Source organism: Vicia villosa, linkage group LG6, assembly GCF_029867415.1.
Source record: "Vicia villosa cultivar HV-30 ecotype Madison, WI linkage group LG6, Vvil1.0, whole genome shotgun sequence".
NCBI classification, from domain to species: domain Eukaryota; kingdom Viridiplantae; phylum Streptophyta; class Magnoliopsida; order Fabales; family Fabaceae; genus Vicia; species Vicia villosa.
Window position 1 is genome coordinate 142005493 of NC_081185.1, and position 26528 is coordinate 142032020.

The following is a 26528-nucleotide window of genomic DNA, read 5'->3' on the forward strand; positions in this document are numbered from 1 at the left end:
CACGTCTCCAAAGATCATGGGACAGTTGACCAAGATGGTGAGCACGTGTTGCTCACCCCCACGTACACGTAAAAATCCTGGCAATCATCCATTATAGACTTAAACTTTCCGCCCATAATAGAGACCATTGGCCCTGCACAGAGTACCCATTTAAATACCCTCCTCTAAAGGAGAGTCAGGTATTCCCACTTTATAACCCTAATCCTTGTACCTCTACAACTAATATTTACTTTGGCATCAAAGTATCAGCAGGTACACCCCCAATCCTCCTCTGTTAATTTCTTCCAGTCCACAACGATCACCTTATTCACATTCTGATCCCGATAAGATCACCTATTTTAGCTAAAAGTGATACACTCAAGTATAATCTACATACTAAGTTAAAAATTGTAATAAAAAAATCACGTCAAACTTTTAAAATAAAATCATCCAAACACAAATCATTTTACTTGAAATCTAATGTTAATCGAATAAAAAAAACATTTAAATCTCATTTAACATGCTAACTCAATAAAAATTCCACGATGCTTCAAAAACTCAACCGTCTTCATCCATTATTGTACACCATATAAGGTTTTAAAAAAACCCAATTTATGCATACAATCAGATTTCCTAAATTCTTCAACATTTGCCAAGCCGCCAGAAGGAATCAGACCAACATGGCTCCAGCCCTTAAAATTACAAATGTAACTTTGAAATAATAATTTTAATCCAGACATAATATACAAACCTTAATTTGTTTTTTAAAAAAAATCAGGACACAAGAACTATTGTGCCTTATGTTGTATTACTTAACATAAAATACACAATAATGCCGAGAGCAGTTTGTAAAGCTCTACCAGCACAGCAGACAACCCTTGAAAGAAGGTCAATTGGCTTGTTACCTACTCTGGGCCTTGCATAGGAACCATCATATGTTGACCCTGAGATTGAAGAACAAAAAAATATCAATATAAAAAATCATTATATTGCCTATATCAGCATAAATTCCTTAAACTGATATAAACTTATAAACAAAAGAGGAAAAATCTCCATGTGATGAATGCACAACAATATATGCAGGCATAGTTAAGCCACAAAGCTCTTTTGCAGCAGTTGGGCTTAGAGGAGAGGAGAGGCGAGTCTCGACACAAGGCAACAAACTTCAGTTCAGATCCCAATAGAAATGACACTGATATTTAATGTTTGATAGCTCCTCGTACATGGATGGGGCCTCTAACAGAAAGATACATGTGTCAACAGATAATGAACTTTTTGGGATGAGTGTGCTGATAAAGAATTCAAGTAGTAGAAGTGTCCAAGTGACTTTAGAGGTGACATCTTATGACCTTTGGACCAGTATCCCAGTATCTAATAAGCTAATTTTCAAAAATAAATAACAGTATATCTAATTTAGATTGTGTCACAAGTGACACCAGTACCAACTACTGAAGCGATATGCAGTACCATGATCCACATGGATTAAGGACAATGAGATACATGAGCAATCGGACTAGGCACCCAATAAGCTGGTATTTTAGGATAGGCTCTCTTTATTGAGTCATGAACACAATAAATTATAAGACCATTCAAGGAGAAAAGTAATCCTAAAATGTTTAATCTGAATTAACATCACCACTTTCAGCCTTAATGGTTGAGTAACAAATCCTATCAAAACCATCATTCCACACTAAAAATTTAGTTATAATAGTAGGTTCTAGACTTCAAAGTTAAATCCGTTAAAATTCGATGTTCATAAATTATTAAACTATAAATTGGCCATTTTGGAAATTAGGATATGACTATGAGCTTTGTGTCCATAGAAGCCCAGACAGAGGTCTAGCATGGGTACAGTGCATTGAAGGGAGTTCATAATGGGTCTAGTTGTAAGTGAAGGGTGGTGTCTCAAAATGTTGTAGCAGATTTTGGATTTGCAGCTCTATTGCTGGCTCCGTGCTCCAGCGAGGCTGCATAATAATGACATGGTTAACAATGGCTGCAGTTGTTAATAATGGTTGCTGGATATTGGGTTTTTGAGTAGTTTGTGGGGTCATAAATTTTCTTTTGAGATGATTTCCATGGTGACTTTTCTGGTTTCATATAGATTGCAGGGACTTCACTTCTATGAGTATTTTGATAAAATGTTTTAATTGACTCCTAGTTGTTTATTTTTTAGGACTCCCAAACAAAGTGATGGGCAGAACTGAAGCACCGTTTTCAGGTGAGGAAGTGGCCTTGTTGTAAGTTCTGATAAGGAGCACAGGATGATAAGTACCATTAAACAATTTTCAAAAAAAAAAAATCTTGATTTATCAATTCGAGCAACTATAAGTTACTAACCATATGACCTGTCCCGTGTAATTCAGAAAATAGGCCAAAAATAACCATTTAATACATAAGTTCACATATGATAACAATATCCCATTCACACACCCAGGCTGACTAGCCGAAAAAAGCTTTTTTTTTCAGTAAGTCTGAACTACTAGGATAGCCTCCAGCTTACAACTACATGTACAACTACATGATCCACAAAACCTCATTTAATCTTAATGCATTTTGTAAAAGAATGTTTAGAACACAAAGGCACCGTATGGCTGTATTGACATTTGTATTGTTTATATAATTCATGTGGGAAGAAGAATCTCAAACAACCTCAGAGCTCAAAATACATAAAAACAGCCCTTCTTAGATGGTGTACATACTAAATAGTCACAAATCAGCCAAAAAGAGGCTTAAGAAAGTGGGAGAGAGTACAGAGAAGATAAAGAAAGAGTCGATTTGAACCTAACAATATACTGTAGCCCACACAACTTTCTTTAATGGGTGCATTGATGTGTACTACCAACCAAAAGGAGCTAACTCATTGGTGAGTTATTATCAGGCACATTAATGGTAACAAAGACCTTTTTCAAGGGGTAGATAAAAATATCAAACCAAAATAGTAAGAGGACAAACAATATGTGAAACATTAAAATAAAAGCCAACAAGAAAAACTGTTTATGGAAAATGGGAGGATGTTAAACATATAGTGTTCTGAAAAATGGAAATGTAAGTGAGTAAAGTTTTATTTCTATCATCATGATTAATATTTCTATGCATTAGGGTGTTAGTAGGAGGCAACATTATCGATGTAAAGTCAAGAACAATATATATTTATTTATATGGAAGTTACAATTCATAGTTTTAGCAACAACCATGGCAATTTCTTTTATTAACATTCAACACAATCTAGCATTTAAGAGACTAGTTTTACCTGAGAATTTGTGTAAGAAACACCTTGTGAGAAAGAACCTTGATGAACAAGCTGCAATTTCAACAAAATATATCAAAATCAGATACTGTTTTTTCCCTCTGAAGATGTGATTTCCAACAATAAAATCAAGCATAATCAACGTGTATGTTCTTTTACCTGAGGATTAGAACCTTGTTGAAGATCTTTCTTAGCAGACGAATCTCCACCCTTGCCAGAGCCCTTAGTATCACCCTAGAACAAAACAAATTGCAAAACCATAACATAGATGTGTGCACAAAACAAAATAATTCCCAAAAAAATTTCAACCAACAAAATAAAGGATTTGAAATTACCTCCATCTGCAACATTTCCAATCAACCCACGACAAGCAACGAAAAAAAACTACCATCAGTAAAAAGCACAACAGCAATAACACTTCAAAATAATTCTGTATACATTGTCAGAGGACCCAATTCTCATTTATTTTCACTGGGGACCAGAAAAGCTTGAAAAACAGTAAATTGAAATAGAATTCACCTCTCTGTATCTCGTGAGGTAAATCTTAAGAGGATCAATATAATCCTCGAACCCTAGCGTCGCCATCGCCCAAAGCAAATCATCGCCGTTAATAGTCTTCCTCTTCTCTCTCTGACACTTATCAGAGGCCCTACACAAATTCAATTCAACGAAATCAAAATCAAAATCGAAATCACAATCAATTCACTGTACGAACAAAAGGGAAAAAATTCAAATAAAAAATAATTAACAACAAACATACTCGCTGGTAATGAAGCTGATGAACTCAGAGACGCATTCCTGAACGGTCTCTTTAGCATCTTTCGCGATTTTGCCATTAGCAGGGAGAGCTTTCTTCATGATGCGGCTGATGTTGGCAATAGGAAGAAACCTATCTTGCTCGCGGATGTTAGAACGGGGACTGTGCTCGCCGCTCTCGTGGCTTCCACCGCCAGGACTCGCCGGAGCGTCGGACATATCGTCGGAACCCTAATAAACATAGCAAAATTGAAACCCTAGAGAGAGAAAGATAGAGAGAGAGGTTTTGGAGGGATTAAAATATTAATATTGTTATACCTGAATTTGTATTTGGCGCGAGAGTGTGTAAGATCGGTGATAATGGAGAAGGAATCGGACGCTGGAAAAGAGAGGAGGGAGGAGCGATTGAGATTGCAGAACGAGGGATATCACCACCGTTCGTTTTCTTTTATTATTGCAAAAAACACAACACAACACTCGAAGAGTTTGCTTTTTATCTTCTTCTGTTTTTTTATTTTTAACATTTGTCTTTGGTTTTTGTTTTTTGTTTCTCTCTCCTCTTTTCTTTATTTTTTTAATAAATGTTCTAGATACCGCTCCCCTCGCTTAAAAAGTTACAATAAATTAGTACTATTAATGTTTTTTACTTTAAAAAAATAGTCGATTAAAAAAATATTGCATATATTATATATAGTATAAAATATTTTAGATACGTTGGATCAAATTATTACTAGTATAAAATAAAATCACCTTTTAGGATATTTCATAAAATATCACAAATATCATATTAATACAATTTAATTAGATATATAAGTAAAGAAATTATAAATATAATACGATAATTGATGAATTTGTGACTTTTTGAGTTGAATATTCCATCTAAATCAAATTATCTCTCTTACACTATGATCAGATTGAATCCATTGAAAAATTGAAGAAAAAAATGAATAAAGTAAGAAAGAATGTGAAAAATAAAAAAGACAACGAAATAAAAATATAGTTGATTTGATAAGTTGATTAGTTTAACAGGAAAAAATAAGAAATAGAAGAGAAAAATGTGTTTATTTTTAAATAATTAAATTATCTTTATGCTAATAATTTATTTATTTTTATTTGAATGTAATTTAAATTATTATTTTTAGTTATTAGTTAACTAAATAATTATTTTATAATTAATCAACTAAATGAACAAACGTGTTTTCGTGATATATTTGTAAAGGGTTTAGTAAAGGAGCGAGTCTTGTAGCCTATAGGAGAGGCGACCCCCATATGTCGCCCGTTATTAGGAACAATCTCGCCCTAAGTGTTCCATACTCGTCCAATCATGGAAATCATGGTAAAAGACTTTCCTCAGTGAGATATAAGTTAGGATCAAAAGGTTGATCCACGTCTCCGTGAAAAATAGAGATTCAACGGTCTACCACTGACAGAGTGGGCGGTTATCATTTCCAAAAAAAAATCATAGGCCTAAAAGTCTTTATAAATACCTTACCCCTCGAAGGTAAAAGACATATCATAACATACTGATAACAACGAATAAATATAGAGTTTCTCACCTCACCTATAACACCTTATACCACGAGCAAGCCTTATACCACCAAAACTTATTAAGGCTTCTAGTTATTCCTTACCCGTATAACGGTCCAGACTGCTTTGAAGATTATCGACTGACCCTACAAACCAATACACGTCTTTTCGGCAATGCTTTGTCCTCACTCACACGTTTTTCAGAAAACTTTCCAGAAGGTCGTCCATTCAAATACTACTCCAAGTCAAGCACGTTTAACTATAGAGTTCTTATTTGTCATACTATCGAAAAGAAGATGCATCTTGTTGGTATAGGTAGTAATATTCAATCATTATAAGCATTCCTTCAACCATGCATTCATAAACATGCACAGCCTCAGATTCCCTCTCATTCTTACGTGAATTCGGTTTTTGCCAAGAAACTGTCAAGAGCCGCTCATTGCACCAACGACCACTCCCCATCCTCGTGGCCTCAAGTGTTGCAACCCGCGTAAGGATACCATGCATCTTGTACTTTTTGATAAGTACAGTCTCGTCCACCATGGAGCCCGGTAAAACTAACTTAGGCCACATCTCCATCATCATTATTCTCATTTCCCTCCCTTGATGATGGCCACCAATACTCCATATTATGAGGTTAACACAATGGTTAGAGATTTCTCCGGCGAAGGAAGTTTCAACTCCTCCTGGAGGAAATACGCTAGGTAGGTGCTGACCGCGAACGTAATATCCCTTGAATTCTCCAAAGTCGATCAGGAGGGGTCAATATCACCTTTTCTAGTAGTGATGTCATTGTAATATCCCTCTATGGAGATTGACATGCCCTCATGGCGAAGCTCATAATTCAAACACGGGGTGAACTACGCAATGTTGAAATGCCCTTGTGTCAACTTCAATTGTATTTCTATCAAATGAAATGCACATGTTCACTGCAACTTCTCTCGTCGGCATCTCCCTCATCCCTTATTTTGTTGTTTCAATCACATATATAGAAATGGTTGGATCTCAATCCCAAAAGTTATCTCAAAGGGTGAGGTTGTCCTCGTATATTTATATTATTCAATATCTCCTGAACCTAAGCAAACTGAGACTTCAAACAAAATCCAAAAATACAAATACATATTCAAGATACACCCTCATGATTAACATGGGCTTGAGTCGAATGTCCATATTACAATCCTTAACCTAACTCTAATACCAATTTAAATATGTTTAGATAAGAGTTTTAATAACATTAGGAATTAACATAACAAGAGAGGAGACAAAGTGGCTAGGATTTCATTAGGAATGACAAAAAATATTACAATACAAAGTAATAGAAAATTATATATACTAAAGTATTAAAATACTAAACTAACCTTAATATAAAATATTATCTAACATTCCCCCTCAAACTCATGATGCATTAATAAGAAGCGTCAAGAGTTTGTCAATTAAAAAATGAAAATGTTTAATAGAATGTGTTTTCTTGAATAAGTCAGTAATATGCAAGGACATGGAAACAAACGTTCAAGTAATAGGTCCATGCTAAAGATGATGGTGAGTGAGCTGACAATTGATCTCAATGTGTTTGGTGTGTTCATGAAAGGTCGAGTTATGAGCAAATTAAATAGAATTATTATTATCACAATACATAGAAATGGGTTTAGAGAGAGAGAGAGACTCATATCAGAAAGAAGCTAACATAACCACTGTATCACTGAAGTGGTAATTGTCATAGAACGATATTCTACTTTGAAGGATAGAAAAACACTTAGAAAGGGGGGGTTTGAATAAGTGTAGTCTAAAAACTTGAACGATAAAAATAAATTGCACAGTTATTTTTATCCTGGTTCGTTGTTAACTAAACTACTCCAGTCCACCCCCACGGAGTGATTTACCTCACCTGAGGATTTAATCCACTAATCGCACGGATTACAATGGTTTTCCACTTAGCCCACGACTAAGTCTTCTAGAGTATTCTGATCACAACTTGATCACTCCAGGAACAACTGCTTAGATACCCTCTAAGACTTTCTAGAGTTTCCTGATCAACACGATCACTCTAGTTACAACTGCTTAGATAACCTCTAAGACTTTCTAGAGTTTCCTGATCAACACGATCACTCTAGTTACAACTGCTTAGATACCCTCTAAGACTTCCTAGAGTATTCTGATCAACACGATCACTCTAGTTCCTTACAACTTAATGTAATCAATTAAGAGTATTACAAATGCTTCTGAAAAGCTATAATCACAACTGTGATATTTCTCTTAACGTTTAAGCTTAATCTCACTAATATATTACAACAGCAATGTAGTGAGCTTTGATGAAGATGAAGTTTCTGAGCTTTGAATTGAACAGCGTTTCAGCAAGTTAATATTCACATAATTGGTTCTGAGTTGTTAACCTTGCTTCTCATCAGAACTTCATACTTATAGGCGTTTGAGAAGATGACCGTTGGGCGCATTTAATGCTTTGCGTGTTCCGTACAGCATTGCATTTAATGTTTCACGCTTTTGTCAACTACCTCGAGCCTTGTTCATGCTGTGTCTACTGACGTTGCCTTTAATAGCTTCCAACGTTCCTTTTGTCAGTCAGCGTAGCCTGCCACTTGTACTTTCTTCTAATCTGATGTTTGTGAATATAATATTTGAATATCATCAGAGTCAAACAGCTTGGTGCATAGCATCTTCTTGTCTTCTGACCTTGAAGTGCTTCTGAGTGTGATACCATGAGAACTTCAGTGCTTCTGCTTCTGATCTCAAGTTCTTCTGATGCTTCCATAGACCCATGTTCTGATTCTGCCTTGACCATCTTCTGATGTCTTGCCAGACCATGTTCTGATGTTGCATGCTGAACCTTCTGAGACAAAGCTTCTGAGCGCTGATTTGTGCATACTCTTTATATATTTCCTGAAATGGAAATTGCAATGTATTAGAGTACCACATTATCTATCACAAAATTCATATCCTTGTTATCATCAAAACTAAGAATATTGATCAGAACAAATCTTGTTCTAACAATCTCCCCCTTTTTGATGATGACAAAAACATATATAAATGATATGAATTTGCGATCAGAAAGAGCAGACGGCTAATGACAAATTACACAGCTATAACATAAGCATGTGAATATGTCTCCCCCTGAGATTAACAATCTCCCCCTGAGATGAATAATCTCCCCCTGAAATAAATACTCGAAGAACTTTAATAATAAAAGACTTCCCTGATTATTTCGGTAGAGACGATCACATAAGCTTCTGTCTTTTGATAATTCATAGCTTCTGACTTCTGCTTCCATTGGACAGCTTCAGAACTTGAATTTCTTTAGATCCCTAGAACACTCACAGCTTCTGATTCCTGCTTCCATTTAGAACAGCTTCAGAACTTGAATTTCTTTGATCTTCAGAACATTCACAGCTTCTGATTTCTGCTTCCATTTAGGACAACTTCAGAACTTGAATTTCTTTGATCTTCAGAACATTCACAGCTTCTGATTCATGCTTCCATTTAGGACAGCTTCAGAACTTGAGTTTTCTGGATCTTTAGAACATTCACAACTTCTGATCTCTGCTTCCCTCGGATAGCTTCAGAGCTTTGAATTTCTTCTTACATCACTTCATGCTAGATTGTATCAGAACATTGTTGAATGTACCAGAGCATCATCAGAGCATCTCTACATCCTGAAATGTTACAGAACAAAACTAAACGACAAAAGTCAGCATGAATGAGTTAGAACATAAAATGTGTATCAGAACACAAAATATGTATCAGAGCCATATAAGCCATATAGAATATATCAGATCCAATAGACAATGTATCAGAGCAAATAGACAATGATTTGGATCATATTCTATTATCAGAATTTCTTCTTGCTTCTGATTCTGAAGCTTCCTAGCACTCAGCTTGCTTCAAGAATCCAAGAGCTTGATTCATTTTGTTGCTTCTTATGTTGATCTTGAATCTTTGATTCCTGCAACAACACAACTTAAAAACATAGAACTTTGCAAGTTCTGTTAGTAAATGTGGAGCCTTTTTACTCGGTAACTGATAAAATCAAATCATTTATCACATATTTCTCCCCCTTTTTGTCATAACATCAAAAACATAAAAGATTCAGATGAAAAACTAAAAAGAGACACATGGAAGAAAAGGATAACTTTCATTTAAGCTCAACAATCCAGAAGTACAGAAGTACACGAAGAGAAGGAAGACAATATGCACAAAAACAGATGCAGCAAAAGCAAAAAAGCATAGACTCAATCTAAGACGGCCCTAGCCTTGACAGGATCTTAGTCAGCATCTCTTGAACCACATTGTTGTATCCTTCTTGCCTCTCCATGAAAGCTCTAAACTCAGCATTGACTGAGGTTTGCTCATCCTGTTTCTTCTGAATATCTTCCAGAGTCCTTGCAAGACGAGAAGATGCATCAGAAGAAGCTTCACCGCTTCTAACCACAGGAATAGCATTATGATCTGCAGCTTCTATAGATAAATCATTTGCAGGGATTTCCTCAACAGGAACTGTTTCAGCAACATGATTTTCTGCAACTGCTTCTTGCATAGAAGCAACTCCATAATCTGCAGCCGGAATCTCAGAGTCTCCATTCTCAAGTGCATGAGGGATGGCAGCTAGATTCCTGGGGGCAGAAGGACCTTCAACTTTTGGTGGGTCAACAACTTCTGGAATGACCAAGCTTGGGTCTTCCTTGGAAGGGTTTTCCCTCAGAAAGTCAAAGAGAGTCTTGAAATCCCCGAGCAGAACTGGATGTTGAGGTCTCCAAACCACAATCTCCCTGCAAGGATTAGCTTCCAATGCAGCAGCCAATCTTGCTACTTCCAATTCGTCCACAAAGGGCTTCTCCTCAGCAGCAACACAGTTTCTGAGAGGATGGTAGTATATACCATTATTATCCTTCAGAAGATATCCAGGGGAACCAGAGGCAGCAGCCACTAATCTCTTATGTACTCCCATTGCTTCTACTTGAAAATCCTTGCGAAATCTTTTCCAAAGATTTCTTGTAGAAACGTCATCCAGACCATTTAGAAAAGCATCCTTCAGAAGGTCTAGACTGCTAATTACCTCATGTATGAATAGTTCCAAGCAGGTATAGGGTTCAGGTTCAGGCGGATTGAAGGTGAATTTGTAGTCAGGGTAGAGAAGACAGTAGGGTTGGGATTCTCTGGTAGGTAATGGATGGGATATAGAAGGTGGAGGTGCGGTGGATGAGGAAGAAGGGATATCTGAGAGAATGATTGATGAGGGTGGAATATCAGAAGGGATGGATTGAGAAGAGGATGGAGTATTTGTAAAGGGAATTGGTGAGAAGGATTTATCAGAAGGAGTTGGGGGAAGAATACTTAAAGGTGTGGGGTTTAGAATGGGAGAGGAGAAGGATGATGGAGAAGGATTTGGTGATATAGAGGACCCAATTCTCATTTATTTTCACTGGGGACCAGAAAAGCTTGAAAAACAGTAAATTGAAATAGAATTCACCTCTCTGTATCTCGTAAGGTAAATCTTAAGAGGATCAATATAATCCTCGAACCCTAGAGTCGCCATCGCCCAAAGCAAATCATCGCCGTTAATAGTCTTCCTCTTCTCTCTCTGACACTTATCAGAGGCCCTACACAAATTCAATTCAACGAAATCAAAATCAAAATCGAAATCACAATCAATTCACTGTACGAACAAAAGGGAAAATTCAAATAAAAAATAATTAACAACAAACATACTCGCTGGTGATGAAGCTGATGAACTCAGAGACGCATTCCTGAACGGTCTCTTTAGCATCTTTCGCGATTTTGCCATTAGCAGGGAGAGCTTTCTTCATGATGCGGCTGATGTTGGCAATAGGAAGAAACCTATCTTGCTCGCGGATGTTAGAACGGGGACTGTGCTCGCCGCTCTCGTGGCTTCCACCGCCAGGACTCGCCGGAGCGTCGGACATATCGTCGGAACCCTAATAAACATAGCGAAATTGAAACCCTAGAGAGAGAAAGATAAAGAGAGAGGTTTTGGAGGGATTAAAATATTAATATTGTTATACCTGAATTTGTATTTGGCGTGAGAGTGTGTAAGATCGGTGATAATGGAGAAGGAATCGGACGCTGGAAAAGAGAGGAGGGAGGAGCGATTGAGATTGCCGAACGAGGGATATCACCACCGTTCGTTTTCTTTTATTATTGCAAAAAACACAACACAACACTCGAAGAGTTTGCTTTTTATCTTCTTCTGTTTTTTTATTTTTAACATTTGTCTTTGGTTTTTGTTTTTTGTTTCTCTCTCCTCTTTGTTTATTTTTTTAATAAATGTTCTAGATACCGCTCCCCTCGCTTAAAAGGATACTAGTAAATAAATTAGTATTAATGTTTTTTACTTTATAAAAATAGTCGATTAAAAAAATATTGCTTATAAAGTATAAAATATTTTAGATACGTTGGATCAAATTATTACTAGGATATTATAAAATCACCTTTTAGGATTATCTCATAAAATATCACAGATATCATATTAATACAATTTAATTAGATATATAAGATAAAAAAATTATAAATAAAATATAAAATAATTGATGAATTTGTGACTTTTTGAGTTGAATATTCCATCTAAATCAAATTATCTCCCTTACACTATGATCAGATTGAATCCATTAAAAAATTGAAGAAGAAAAATAAAGTAAGAATGAAGGTGAAAAATGAAAAAGACGACGAGATAAAAATATAATAGATTTGACAAGTTGATTAGTTTAACAGAAACAGATAAGAAATAGAAGAGAAAAATGTGTTTATTTTTAAATGATTAAATTATCTTTATGTTAATAATTTATTTATTTTTATTTGAATGTAATTTAAATTATTATTTTTAGTTATTAGTTAACTAAATAATTATTTTATAATTAATCAACTAAATGAACAAATGTGTTTTCGTGATATATTTGTAAAGGGTTTAGTAAAGGAGTGAGTCTTGTAGCCCTTAGGAGGGGCGACGTCCATTTGTCGCCCGTTATTAAGAACAATCTCGTCCTAAGTGCTCCATATTCGTCCAATCATGGGAAACATGGAAAAAGACTTTCCTCGGTGAGATAGAAGTCAGGGTCAAAAGGTTGGTCCACGTCTCCGTGGAAAATAGAGATTCAACAGTCCACCACTGACAGAGTGGGCGGTTATCATTTCCAAAAATATCCTAGGCCCAAAAGCCTTTATAAATACCTTACCCCTCGAAGGTAAAAGACATATCATAACATACTGATAACAACACATAAACATAGAGTTTCTCACCTCATGTATAACACCTTACACCGTGAGCAAGCCTTATACCACCAAAAATCATTAAGGCTTCTAGTTATCCCTTACCCGTATAACGCTCCAGACTGCTTTCAAGATTACCGACTAACCCTACAAACCAATACACGTCTTTTCGACAATGCTTTGTCCTCACTCACACGTTTTCCGGGAAACTTTCCAGAAGGTCGTCCATCCAAATACTACTTCAAGTCAAGCACATTTAACTATAGAGTTCTTATTTGTCAGATTACCGAAAAGAAAATGCATCTTATTGGTATAGGTAGTAATATTCAGTCATTATAAGTATTCCTTCAACCATGCAGTTATAAACATGCATAGCCTCAAATTCCCTCTCATTCTGACGTGAATTCGGTTTTTGCGAAGAAGCTGTCAAGAGCCGCTCATTGCACCAACAACCACTCCCCATCCTCGTCGGCCATAGGTGTTACAACCCGTGTAAGGATACCATGCATATTGTACTTTTTGACAAGTACAGTCTCGTCCACCATAGGGCCCGGTAAAACTAACTTGGGCCAAATCTCCATCATCATTATTATCATTTCCTTCCCTTAATGATGGCCACCAAAACTCCATATTATGAGGTTAACACCATGGTTAGAGATTTCGCCGGCGGAGGAAGTTTCAACTCCTCCTGGAGGAAATACACTAGGTAGGTGTTGACCGCGAACGTAATATCCCTTGAATTCTCCAAAGTCGATCAGGGCGAATTAGGGGTCAATATCACCTTTTCTAGTAGTGATGTCATCGTAATATCCCTCTGTGGAGATTGACATGCCCTCATGGCGAAGCTCATAATTCAAACCCAGGGTGAACTATGCAATGTTGAAATGCCCTTGTGTCAACTTCTATTGAATTTCTATCAAATGAAATGCGCATGTTCACTGCAACTTCTCTCGTCGGCATCTCCCTCGTCCCTTATTTTGTTGTTCCAATCACATATTTAGAAGTGGTTGGATCTCAATCCCAAAAGTTATCTCAAAGGGTGAGGTTGTCCTCGTATATTTATATATTCAATATCTCGTGAATCTAAGCAATGTGAGACTTCAAACAAAATTAAATAATACAAATACATATTCAACATACATTCTCATGATTAACTTGGGCTTGAGTCGAATGTCCATATTACAATCCTTAATCTAACTCTAATAATATGTTAAATATGTTTAGATATATTAACATTATAGTTTTATTAACATTAGGGATTAACATAACAAGAGAGGAGACAAAGTGGCTGAGATTGCATTAGGAATGACAAAAAATATTACAATACAAAGTAATAGAAAATTATATGTACTAAAGTATTAAAATACTAAACTAACCTTAATATAAAATATTATCTAACATTCCCTGTCAAACTCACGATGCATTAACAAGAAGCATCGAGAGTTTGTCAATTAAGAAACGAAAATGTTTAATAGAATGTGTTTTCTTGAGTAAGTCAGTAATATGCAAGGACATGTAAACAAGCGTTCAAGTAATATTTCCATGCTAAAGATGATGGCGAGTGAGCTGACAATTAGTCTCAATGTGTTTGGTGTGTTCATGAAAGACCGAGTTATGATCAATTTGAATGGCATTCTTGTTATCGCAATACATAGAAATGGGTTTAGAGAGAGATAAAGAGAGACACTCATATCAGAAAGAAGCTAAAATAACCATCGTATCTCTGAAGTGGTAATTGTCATAGAACAATGTTCTACTTATGTTAAGGAATGAGATATTATGTCTTTCTTCTTGCTTTTCCAAGAAATAAGAGAGTTTCCTAGAAAATATAAAAACTTGTAGTAGACTTGTGATCAATGGGATCACCGGCCCAATCTGCATTAGAGTAAGCATGTAACTACAAATAAAAATATGAATACAAAAGAATACTCTAAAATTGAGTGCCCCGAAGATACTGAAGTGTGCAAAGAATAGATGCCTAATGCACCGAAAAACAATAGACTGACTGGCGGCATGCACAATATAAGCAATATCTAATATGATAATAGTAGATACATTGAGTTGCCAACTAAAGTACGATACAAAGTGGGGTGTGATATAGGAACACCGTCAGATGAGGAATATTTCATATTAAGCTCAAGGGAGCTTGTTCAAGAATATTAGTCGTATAGTTAGATTGAGAAAAAAGATAACCTCTAAGGGAGTATGCAACCTTAATTACCAAAAACACTAGCGAATAGTGCCTAAATCCTTCATCACAAATTGTTTAGATAACTATAAATTCAACTCATCAATCCTATCAACACTATCACTGCAATAATCATATCATCAACATATAGAGATAAAAGGAAGATCTTTGTTTTCCTTCTTTGGTTTAGGGTTTCTGGGTGTTTGTTATGAGTGGGTTCTTCTAAGTCTGTATGTTTTGTTATAAATGTGTACTCATAGTGTACTTTGTAGAATAAGAGAACCATGTGGGTTGACTTAAATTCCAGAAAAGAGAGCTTTAGAAGTTCCATTTGGTGTGTTATATGTGATTGCAATTTCATATGTTCTTCGAAGGAGAGGGTTCGTGTGGGAGCAGTTTCTAGTTCTTCTGGGAGAGTGGATTGTTTGGACTTTTCAAATTTTATTTCTTAGATGTAGCTTTTAGATTTACCTCCCTTCGGGAGAAATTTCACTTGGTTGTAACGTAAAGGTGGGGCGACGAGTAGGATTGATCGTATTATGATTTCTAATGGGTGGTGAGATAACTATGGTGAGGGATCTCCGAGGGACGTCTCTGATCATTATCCTACTATCCAAAAGTACAACAATCAGTTGTGGGGTCCCAAACCATTTATATTCAATAATCATTGGTTATCCCATAGTAGTTTCCCTAAAATTATGGCTTCATTCTAGAGAGATATTGAGATTCTTGGTTGGAAATATTTTGTTCTGATGGAAAATATTAAAGCTCTCAAAGGGTCCTTAAATATTGGAATAAAGAGGTTTTTGGTAATCTTGACTCTAGTATAGAAGGTTGAGAGAGGAAATTAGCAAGGTGGATTCCCTGGCCGATCTTAGAGCCTTATTTATTGAAGTGATTGAGGCTAGATCTAAATTGGTTGCATATTTGTGGTCCCCTCGTAGGATTAAAGACTCCCAAATGTTTCAAAGATCTAGATGGGTCATGGAGGGAGATCCCAATTATAGTTTCTTTCAAGCTTTTATTAAGAGTAAGAACAAAAGAAATGTCATCTTAGCGCTAAAAATAGGAGAGATTTGGATTGAAAGGGTGTCTGATATTAAACGAGAGGTAGTGAATCATTTCACAGAAAATTTAAAAGAACCTAATATTGATAGGCCTCGCCTGGATGGTGTAGTCTTCCACTCTCTTTCAGATGATGAAAATCTTTTTTATCAGCCCCTTTTACCCTTTAGGAGCTTGATTTTATTGTGTCTCAGTGCAATGGTAATAAAACTTTAGGTCCATATGACTTTAACTTCTCCTTTTTGAAGAGATTATAGAACCTTCTTAGAGTTGATATGGGGATCATGTTTGATCAATTCCATGTTTCACATATAAACCTCGTAGTTTTGCATCTTACTTTGTCACTTTAATCCATAAGATTAAACCCTCGTCTCACTTGGGAAATTTTAGGCCTATTCTTTTTTATCAATCTATAAGTTGATGTCTAAAGTGTTGGCTGATAGACTCGAATTAGTGATGTATAAGCTCATATTTCATAACCAATTGTCTTTCCTTAAGGAAAGAATATTGGTAGATGGAGTGGTGGCTATTAATGAGGTGGTCAACTTGGCTAAAAAAACTAAAAGAGATTGCCTCATTCTTAAGGTGGATTTTGAGAAAGCGTGTGATTCAATTATTGAGAAATTTCTAGATTATATGTTGACCAGATTTAATTTTTATGAGAAATAAAGGTCTTGGATGAGAGCTTGTGTTTTTGCTGATAATCTTGCAATGCTGATAAATGGGTATCCTACCTAAGAGATTAGCATTCAAAGAAGTTTAAGACAAGGAGAACCCCTAGGTCTCTTCCTTTTTCTTCCAATGGCATAGGAGATTTGTCCTTACTCTGAATTCAGGATTGGTACTTCCAGATTGATGGTGTCACATATTTAGTATGCTTAGTATGCTAATGATACTCTCCTGGTGGCCTGATCCTTCTTTGAAGAATATGGTGTATTAAGGCTATTCTTAGAAATTTCGATAGGGCTCTGGGTCTTCGAGTGAACTTTTTCAAGAGTGGTCTTATTGGTGTTAATGTAGATCTTATCTTTCTTTCATTAGTTAGGGAGTTCATCCACTATGAGATTGATTATCTTTCTTTTAAGTATCTTGGTCTCCTTAATTTTGTGCTTAATGATATCTTTATCTTCTACTTGTCTTTTTCTAAATGCTTAAGAAGGTTCCTTTGGGTGTGTGTGAAAGGAGTTTCTAAAGTTCCTTTGGTTCAGTAGAAAGGTGTTTGCAAACCTAAGACCAAAGGGGTGGGGTTAAGAGTGAGGGATCTTCGGCTGGTTAATCTCGTCGTTCTAGCGAAGTGAAGATGAAAGTTACTTAAAGAGGACTCAAGGCTTTAGAGGGATTTTTTAGAGCTATGTATGGTATTTTATTTGTTTTCTCTTTTAGTGGTGGTAGGTGTAGTTGACTATATCCTTATGTGAGTAGGTTTTTTAGCACATGGTTCCGCACTCTTCATCTATTTTTGTTAGTGTTTCGAACTAGGCCTAGAGCTGGCCCACCGTCAGGCAAAGTCGAATCCACATCAGCGTCGAGGATGACCCAATACATTGGCCCAATCCATTAGAGTTATTGGGGAGCACATTTCCCACGTACTTCTCACCCGAGGACACGTCATCAACTGTCTCCCACGACTTGCGCGGCAAGAAAGACTATTTCATCTCTCGTAACGGGAAACTCCGCCCACGCCTCCAAAGATCAAGAAGCAGATGACCCGGGATGGGAAGCACGTGCTCCCCCCCCCCCCCCCCCCCCCCCCCCCCCACGTGCACGGGAAAATCCTGGCAGTTATTCATTATGGACTTGGACTTTCGGCCCATAATGAATATCATTGGCCCTGCACTTGAGGCTCACTATAAATACTCTCCTTTGCATGAGGGTCAGGTGTTCTCACTTTTTAGCCATAATTCTTGTACCTCCACGACCAATTCTAACATTGGCATCAGAGTGTCTGCAAGTACACCCCCTCCTCTGCTGACTACACCAAATCCACGACGTCCGCCGATCACTCTTCACTTTTTGATTCCGATAAGATCAGTTAGTGACACTATTAACGTGAAACATGACCATAAAATTCATTATTATGTCTCAGTGTATATTGACGTAGTCTAGAGTTATCCTAGTAGACTTGAGAAAAAATCGTCTGGCTCATGTTCGATTGTGGTTACACTCGTCTAACCTTGATCTAACTTTAAAATTGTCTAACTTTCAATCCTGATTGACACTTCAATTTAGTTTTAGGTGTAAATTAAAAAGAAACTAATCATGAAACAAATTTTGGTAGAAAGAAAATGAGGATTGAAACAACCTTTCACAAATAATCATTTACAAGAAAAAGACGACGAAAAGATTTCACAATATCTCAAAACAAATTGTTTATATTTATAAAGCAAATTAGAAACATTGTTAACGGCAAACAAAATCATTTAAAAGCAGAAAACTGAGCTCCTACAAGCATCAAACACTAACTCGAACAAGAACATACACAATATGAACACTCAAAAAACGGGAGAACTGATAAATAAAATTCGAGGAAAAAATAAATAGAAAAACATTGTGCTTTTTCACTAGAGAAAATAAATCTATCTTGCAGTAGGTTGCGCAATCGATTCATCGATTGAAAGGAAACTCTCAACTCTACCGAGATCCATTGAACCTATGTTCATGGAAGAATGAAAAGAATTTTTTGAAACCTCATCAGAATTGCATTCTCGCGATGTTTCAGCTTCTCTCTCAATAGATATTGCATCTTGGATCTCCTTTAAAACTTCCGAGATCGATGGACGCATATCTCCATGAGGTTGAACACACATCAATGCTTTCTCTGCTATTTTCCACATTGATTGTAGGTCATAGTTGTTTCCTAGTAAGGGATCAATGATGCCTTGTATATCCCCACTCTCAATGTGCAATTTTGCCTATGAAATAGATGCCAAACAAAATTAAAAAGGATTTTAGAAATTTCACTTTTTAATACTCCAAATTGCAGAGAAATCAAAACTCACCCATTGGACTATGTTTCGGCAATGAATCCCGAAACTTTCATTTGATATTGCTTCTTGACCAGATATGAGTTCTAGAAGAATTACACCAAAGCTATACACATCGCTCTTGTCAGTTAGTTGTTGGGAAATATAGTACCTATAGAAAGAAAAAGAGAGAATTGAGACAAACTTTAGGTTACTTAGACCATAAGTCAATTAAAAGTGAACAAGAAAAAATAAACTTTTGGTTTACTAAAATACAAATATTCATTGAAAATAGACAACAGTCTTACTCAGGATCCAGGTATCCTACTGTTCCGCGAACTATGCTTGAAACATGGGAGACTCCATCAACAGCGAGTTTGGAAAGACCGAAATCTGAAACCTTGGCTCTCATGTGTGTGTCAAGAAGAATATTGCTACTTTTCAAGTCTCTATGAATAACTACAGGAACACAACCTGTATGAAGGTATTCAATTCCTGGAGAAGCATGAGAATTATAGTTAATTACATGTCATTTATCATAAGGGAAGGGCCATTTGATTCAACCATCTTAAATAATTCATTAGGTTTAAAACATAAACCTTTGGCAGAGTCTTCTGCAATCTCAAGGCGTTTAATCCAACTTATACTTTGTCCGTGCACTAAAGGGCCTGCAAGAAGTTCGACAAATTTCAGGATACTGACTTCAGCTTTTCAATTTAAATCAAGTTGGCTTACCATAGAGATGTTCCTTGAGTGTGCCATTATGCATGAACTCGTACACGAGAATACTATTATCTTCTTCTCGACAATACCCAAGAAGTTGTACCAAGTTTCTGTGATGTATTCTTGATAGAAGAGTCACCTGGATCAAAGAAAGATATAATATAACCATCATATCAATTCATTGAACCAACGCAAATAAAGATAGTGCAATGTTGGAATACTTAGCAATGTTAGTATAATGCAAGTTACCTCATTGGAGAACTCGCGCTTGCCTTGATAGGAATTGTTCCTAAGAACTTTAACTGCTATCTCTTTTCCTTCTTTCAGTTTTCCATAGTATACAATTCCAAAACCACCAGAACCGATTCTTTTCTCAAAGTTGTTTGTAGCACTTTCAATTTCAGCTAAGCTGAAGCAGTGAGCCGATTCTGCAGGATCATCACTCTTCCAAGAAGCCGGCCTTTGAGTAGGGACAGAAACTATGTGGTCTAAAAAGAATGTAAACAAGTAAATCATGTTTGGTCGCCACAAATATCTGACAGCGAAAGAAACAATTGTGCTTAGAACCCTACCTTTCTCATAATATTTTTTCTTGCCTTTATGCATAACCAAGCAAGATATAACAGTAGCCAAAAGTAGAACAGAAGCCCCAACTGCTGAACCAATAATAATATATATGTGGCTCTTTGTTTTGCTTCCTTTATGTAGGTTAATGTTTCCGGAGTAACTGATGACGGAAAAAGAAGTTGTGGTTGTCATGTAAATATGATTCAGAGAGAATCATAAAATTAGCAACAGAAGAAAAAGCTCTAAAAAACATTAATTTGAACCACTTTCTAAGATGCAACCGGCCAATAAATTCTTCCATTTTCTAATATATAAAGCTGCACAGTTTCATCTCATTTTCAAGTTAGAAAGGAAAAACCGTACTCACTTTAAAACCAAATTCTTGCTTAGAAGCTCTGGCGGTACTGCTCCAGATAGCATATTATTTTGAACATATCTGCAAACATCATAGGCATCATAACAAAATAAAACAAAAGAAAGAAGCAACACAAGTAATATTTAGATGTGAACTAAATGTCCCATTGCTAAAATCACAGTTGTATGTATCAGAAGTATACTAATTTCCAGTTTGGTAAACAATTGATGTCTGTTCAAAATAACTTACAGTTCCCTCAAACTCGGAAGATTCACCAAGGAGGCTGGGAGCTCACCGGTGAACTGATTATTTTCAAGATGGCTGTAAGAGGAAAAGGATTCAATTAACCGAATACTACTGCATAGCATGACGAGGGAAATAAGTAATTAGGGATTACATGATCTTTAAGTCCGTGCACCCAGTAAAATCGGGTATTGGGCCGGTCAACATATTTCCATCAAGCCATCTACACCAATGAATAAAATTACACCACTATCACAATATAAGAGTCACAGATCAAACAAGAGACAAAGGTTGAATTCAAGATGAAACTTACAGTTCAACCAGACCAACCAATTTGGTAATATCTGAAGGAATATTCCCAGTCAAGTTTTTACTGGATAACAAGCTGCAACCACAAGGGACACAAGATAACAGTTATAAGTTATAACTCACATCACTTCTCCTTTATCAGAAGTAAATTGGCTTTTCATTTTTCTTTTGGGAGAAGGAGAAGGAATCTACATCGGCATAATTAAAACCTGAAAAAGATTAACCTTTACATTGAAATTATTCTTGGTTGTGGATCTGAGCTACAGTGGATCCATGACCAGGAAACAGGAAGACATGGATCACCTCCTTCTTGAGTCCAGTTTGCTGAAGAGTAGCGAGAAAGCACTCCCGAAATAGCTTCAACTGCAAAATAACCAACCCGTCTAAAATACAGATTGTAATTTTCTACTGCATCGAACAACGTCTAGCTCATAATGTTTTGCATCACAACCAAAATATTTATTAAATGAATTTTCTACAGAGTCTCAAATAAGCAAAAAAAAAACCACATCTTACCATCCGGTGAACCATTATTTTTCTCAAGATACTTATTTATCTCCATGGCATTAAGGAGAGGCCCCTTGGACGAATCAGTTGTCTTGCCGAATTTAAAGGAAAGCACAAAAGGTAGGGTTAGATTGACAAATCCCGGTTCATAAAGGCGATATTTCCCAAAAGCATTTTCTTCAATATTTACAATGATCTTGCTAATTTCGGGCTGGCCTGGAAGCATAAGCCTGAATTTTCTAGACTCAGTTGGACGCAAATCTTCAATCTCTGCAAAATAGGTGACTGCCCAAGCAGTGCCAGGAAAACCATCCAAATTCAACCGGTAAGTTAGAGATCCATTTGTACCTACTACCGCTGTCTGCATCACTTTCATCGGTGGTATATCATCTCGGTTAACAAAAATTGGTTCATTGGTAGAAATTTTCTCGGTGCCAGCAGCAACATCAACGAGATAATTTGCTTTCTTAACAGAATCCGACATCCAAATTCTATCAAAAGGATCATCAGGGTACCTGAAACCAAACAAATCTAAGCCTCTTAACAGACAGAAAACTTTTCAAAACCACACGATATAGAACAACTGAAGGTACCTACCTGATTGGAGCATCACTCTCTGCACCAAAATTGATCCTTGCAGAGACACTCAGGTAAAATTGTTTCTCAAACTCAGTAAAATAAACCGAACCATTGAATTGTCGAAGCTCAAGCGTAGATAGAAACGGCTGCCCCGTTGTTGCATTCGATAAACACACACTCACAGTCGAACTCGAAGCCAAAAATATAAGCTCTCTCATTTCTACACTATCAGCATCCGATATAACAATCGTCGACCAATGAGTAGCTCCAACAGAAATATCAAACTTAGGATAAACATTGTTTTTATCAAAATTTCCATACAAGAAAGTCGCCCTTAACAAATACCTCGTCCTACTAATAACATCAAGAGTGTAGCAATATTTCCTAGAATCAGCAGGAAAGTATCGTAACGTCGTGTATTGCTTCCGCGTCTCGTTCGCAACAGATATAGTGGCTATTTCTCCATATGTAAGCTTATTATCAGGAGTCCAATCAAGACCTATTTCATCGGTGAAACTTTCTGTCCCTCCACAGTCCAAACTTACAAAACCTGCTCATTATAACATAATTTCTTACTCAACAACATAGCAGTCAATTTAAACAACCCTAAATCAACAACATCAAAGCATAAATCATAGTTTTCTGGTTACTTTAATTCATTCACTAATCTACAAAGCAACAGTGATTATTGATTATATTATAGCAGAGGTATCTCAATGAAACAAGATAAAGAGTTCTTAGGATTTAGATTTTTTCTCATCCAGTTTAGGGCATTGGAGACATGAAAAGAAATAGTAGTATATAAAAAAAACAAAGAAGTAATGAGATAGATAGATACCTTGCATGATCTGAGAAGATGAAAAAGGGGGAAGGAGAAAGAGTGAAGTTGTGAAGGAGAGAAAGAAGAAGAGTAGAGAACTCTCCATTTGTGTGTAGTGTGTGAAGATGGAAGCATGAAAATGGCGGAACTCAGTAGAAAAGATAGAAAGACACTTTATGTCTCTCAGTGCCAACCCCAAAGGTACACCAAAAATACCACCTTTCCCAAATACTATAGTGTCTTTGTTTGTTCCTGTGAACAAATAGAGTAAAAGATTTATTATCTAATTTGTCAATTTCTTTTGATTTAATTTCCTAAAATATTCCATAATAATAATTATAATAATTTTAAAGTAAATTTTTTATCTTATTATCTTTTTTTTTTTTTTTGGAAAAAAGAGGACCTAAGCCCAAAAAGGAAAAACGCTAAACAGTCTCTCATAGAAAACCACGACAACCTTTTTTAAAATCCGTTTTAATATAATTTTAAGAAATTAAAATTATTATTTTTTGGTTATACAAGTATGAAGTATCTATCAGCTTTTTTACAATATTAATATAATCAAGTCAAATTTTTTATAAAAAAATTAAATTTTTTATTATTTGTTATGTATAGTTAAATCCAACTTGAATAAAAAAAATTTAGTAAAAGGAAAGTGAGTGAAATTGATGTTAAATTTAAAATTAGATAGACTTAAAAAAGTAAAAATTAAATAAATTTTAGTGTATTTATTATTTTTAAATATTCTAAGATTTAGATGGAGAGATAATAACTGATGTAAACAAAATTGTTATACAAAAAGAATCAGTTTCTTTTTTCTTCTTTAGTTAATTCTTTATCCATAAAGTCTTAGATAATTATATTCAAAATATTATACTTATTGTGTGTGTGTTTTTTTTTATTGTGTGCTTTCACAAAGGGAAAGCAATTGAAAAAAATCAATCAAAATTATTGTCACAAAAAGCATCTTTCTAATTCCAACTTTAAAAGAGATTATTTTTTAAGTCAGGCTAACGAGTGTTCCAGGGATATTAATTAAAATTTTCAAATATAAAAAATATTCTTTAAATAAATTAATTATTTAGACTTGCAATGCATTGAATACAAGTGTTTTTAAGAAAAACAAACTTTTTATTTCTTATAATAGTCAATTATTTTAATTTTCACTACATTTAATAAAAGTATTTAATAAACAAAATATCTCATTTTAAACACTTAATCAGCGCCTCTGAGACACTCGTTAGCATTACTTTTTTTTATTACCATATCTTAAATAGTTGATGGATAATGTTGATGGAGAATTAGTATATAAATAATGATAATACAATATTTTATTTTATGAGTCGTATAATACTGAATTTGAAACAAATTACTTTTTCTTGAAAAACAACTTAATATTTTAAGTTATAAAAAAAATAGATAAATTCATACTATATTTTAGTATATGTAAATTCATAGTATATGAATTTTATATTTATATAAATTTTAATTTGTAGATAAATTTTTTATTACCCGATTTTTATTCTTAAAATATATATAAATAATAAATAATTTTTTAATTATATTAAAAATATTTCTTATATGAAATTTTTGGTATTATTATTTAGACTTAAATGCACTTTTAATCTCCCTACTTTAATATTTTTTAACTTTTAGTCTCTCTATTTTAAAAATCAACTTTTTGGTCCCTAAACTTTACCTCACTTGAGATTTCCATGGTCCCCTTCAAATTTTGCATAAGTGGCATTGATTATTGAAATAAAAAATATATTATTAATTGCATGGCATTAATGACTAGATAAATATCTTAATTTATATTTTTTAATTAACTAACAAATTAATTAATAATTTTAATTATTTTAGTCTCGTTTTTTTTAAATTAATTATTAATGAATACAAATTTTAAAGAAATATCCTTTTCAAAGCTATATAAAGACTAAAGATTTTAGTTGAGAAAACGATGTGGGATTTGTAAGCACTCTTTTTTTTTGAAATTCTATTCATTGCTTGCTGCTAATGATGATGAGATTGTATAGCTTCTTCATGAGATTGCATCGCAAAAGGATACCATTCTAGTGAGCTTCTTCATTGTTAAGCTTCTTAAATGGTATGTACACTAGTACAAAAAAGATTAATATAATTTTAAACTTTACACCCAATATACTAAAAACGGGTGTAAATAAGAAATGTGGTGGCAATTTTGTAAATAAAATATCATTTTAAATATTATCAGATGACAATATACACCCTATTTTCTAAAAACGGGTTTAAATTGAAAATGTTATTATAATCAAATTTTAATTACTCCCTTTAAAAAAAAACGGGTGTAAATTTATATGACAAAAAAATTTATTTAATTTTATAACTCAAAATATATAATCTATGTGGCATATTAATGAGTGAGTAAAATATTTTAAACATTATAATATTATAATATTAGTTGAAATATAATACTCTAAATTTATTTACTTTTAGAAAACTCTAAACATAATACTCATTTTCAGAAAACTCATTTTCACCAACCCATTATCAACTTTTGCACGCTTGCAGAAAACCCATTTTCAGAAAACTCATTTTCAAAAACTCTTTCAACTCTGCAGTTTGATTTCACGAAACTCATTTAGCGAGATTAAAGTTTGATTTCACGAAACCCATTTTCACGAAACTCTTTCAACTCTGCCAAAGTTTGATTTCTTCGCTCGCTCAGTCGCGCAGAAGTTTGTAAAACCCGTCGCCGCCTATTTAGAATGACATCATAAGTCTAACATGAGTTTTACTAACTTATTCGCTCTCATTTTGGTAAATCTTCATTTTCCTTCACTCTCATTTTCGGTTTCAATTTTCCTTCACTCTCATTTCGGTAAGGATTTCGGTAAGGATTTCGGTAAGGGTTTCTGTGGATTTCTTCGCTCACTCGCTCACTCTCGTTTCGGTAAGCAGAAATTTGCAGAAGATTGCAAAACCCGTCACCGCCACCGTTTCTTCACTCTCATTTTGGTAAGCTTCTTCCAATCCCAAATTCAATGCATGTTTGTTCCATTTTAGGTTTCTAGTAATTGTTGTAAGCAGTTCTTTTATCTGTTCTTTCCCTTCAAACCTTTCAAGCAAGAACAATCTTCATGATGATCTTCCAAAGATATGGCAACAACCCTACTGGTTCTGATAGAGTCATACAGATACTCAGTGAATGCTCACTAATAGTGTTTAAAAGTTGCAGGGAAATTGAAGGTCCTTACATAGATCATTTTCAAAACCAGCTCAAAAAACCAGTTCTTGTTTCTGAAGTACTTGTTCCCGAGCCATCGACCGATGTTCTCGACGAAAAATGGACAAAATGGCTAGATAATTTTCCAGAAAAATCTGTGATATTGTGTTCCTTTGGTAGTGAAACATTTCTAAGTGATGAACAAATCAGTGAACTAGCAACTGGTTTGGAGCTTACAAACTTACCTTTCATTTTGGTC

The 26528-nt window shown here is 35.1% G+C and overlaps 2 protein-coding genes across 4 annotated transcripts; both read right to left on the minus strand.

The window, feature by feature from the left end:
• Window positions 1-528: 528 nt before the first annotated feature.
• LOC131610278 (nuclear transcription factor Y subunit B-10-like) lies at window positions 529-4507 on the minus strand. 2 transcript variants are annotated; one of them, XM_058882180.1, is made up of 7 exons: window positions 4304-4507; window positions 3990-4216; window positions 3749-3878; window positions 3565-3570; window positions 3389-3463; window positions 3233-3283; window positions 529-923 (listed from the first exon to the last, which is right to left on the minus strand). In XM_058882180.1, exons 2-7 carry the CDS (start codon window positions 4202-4204, stop codon window positions 885-887), a joined length of 516 nt encoding a protein of 171 aa, XP_058738163.1. In that variant the 5' UTR covers window positions 4205-4216; window positions 4304-4507; the 3' UTR covers window positions 529-884. The 2 variants fall into 2 exon arrangements, with proteins under 2 accessions (XP_058738163.1, XP_058738162.1); XM_058882179.1 differs by having other exon boundaries at window positions 3565-3659; window positions 4304-4505.
• A 13845-nt stretch (window positions 4508-18352) lies between these two features.
• On the minus strand, window positions 18353-23299 carry LOC131610279 (probable LRR receptor-like serine/threonine-protein kinase At1g67720). 2 transcript variants are annotated; one of them, XM_058882182.1, is made up of 15 exons: window positions 23083-23299; window positions 22263-22794; window positions 21675-22180; window positions 21389-21521; window positions 21163-21234; window positions 21004-21072; window positions 20856-20927; window positions 20619-20687; window positions 20257-20411; window positions 19934-20172; window positions 19697-19823; window positions 19561-19629; window positions 19270-19456; window positions 18998-19133; window positions 18353-18910 (listed from the first exon to the last, which is right to left on the minus strand). In XM_058882182.1, exons 1-15 carry the CDS (start codon window positions 23168-23170, stop codon window positions 18575-18577), a joined length of 2790 nt encoding a protein of 929 aa, XP_058738165.1. In that variant the 5' UTR covers window positions 23171-23299; the 3' UTR covers window positions 18353-18574. The 2 variants fall into 2 exon arrangements, with proteins under 2 accessions (XP_058738165.1, XP_058738164.1); XM_058882181.1 differs by having other exon boundaries at window positions 19934-20411.
• Between the last annotated feature and the right edge of the window lie 3229 nt (window positions 23300-26528).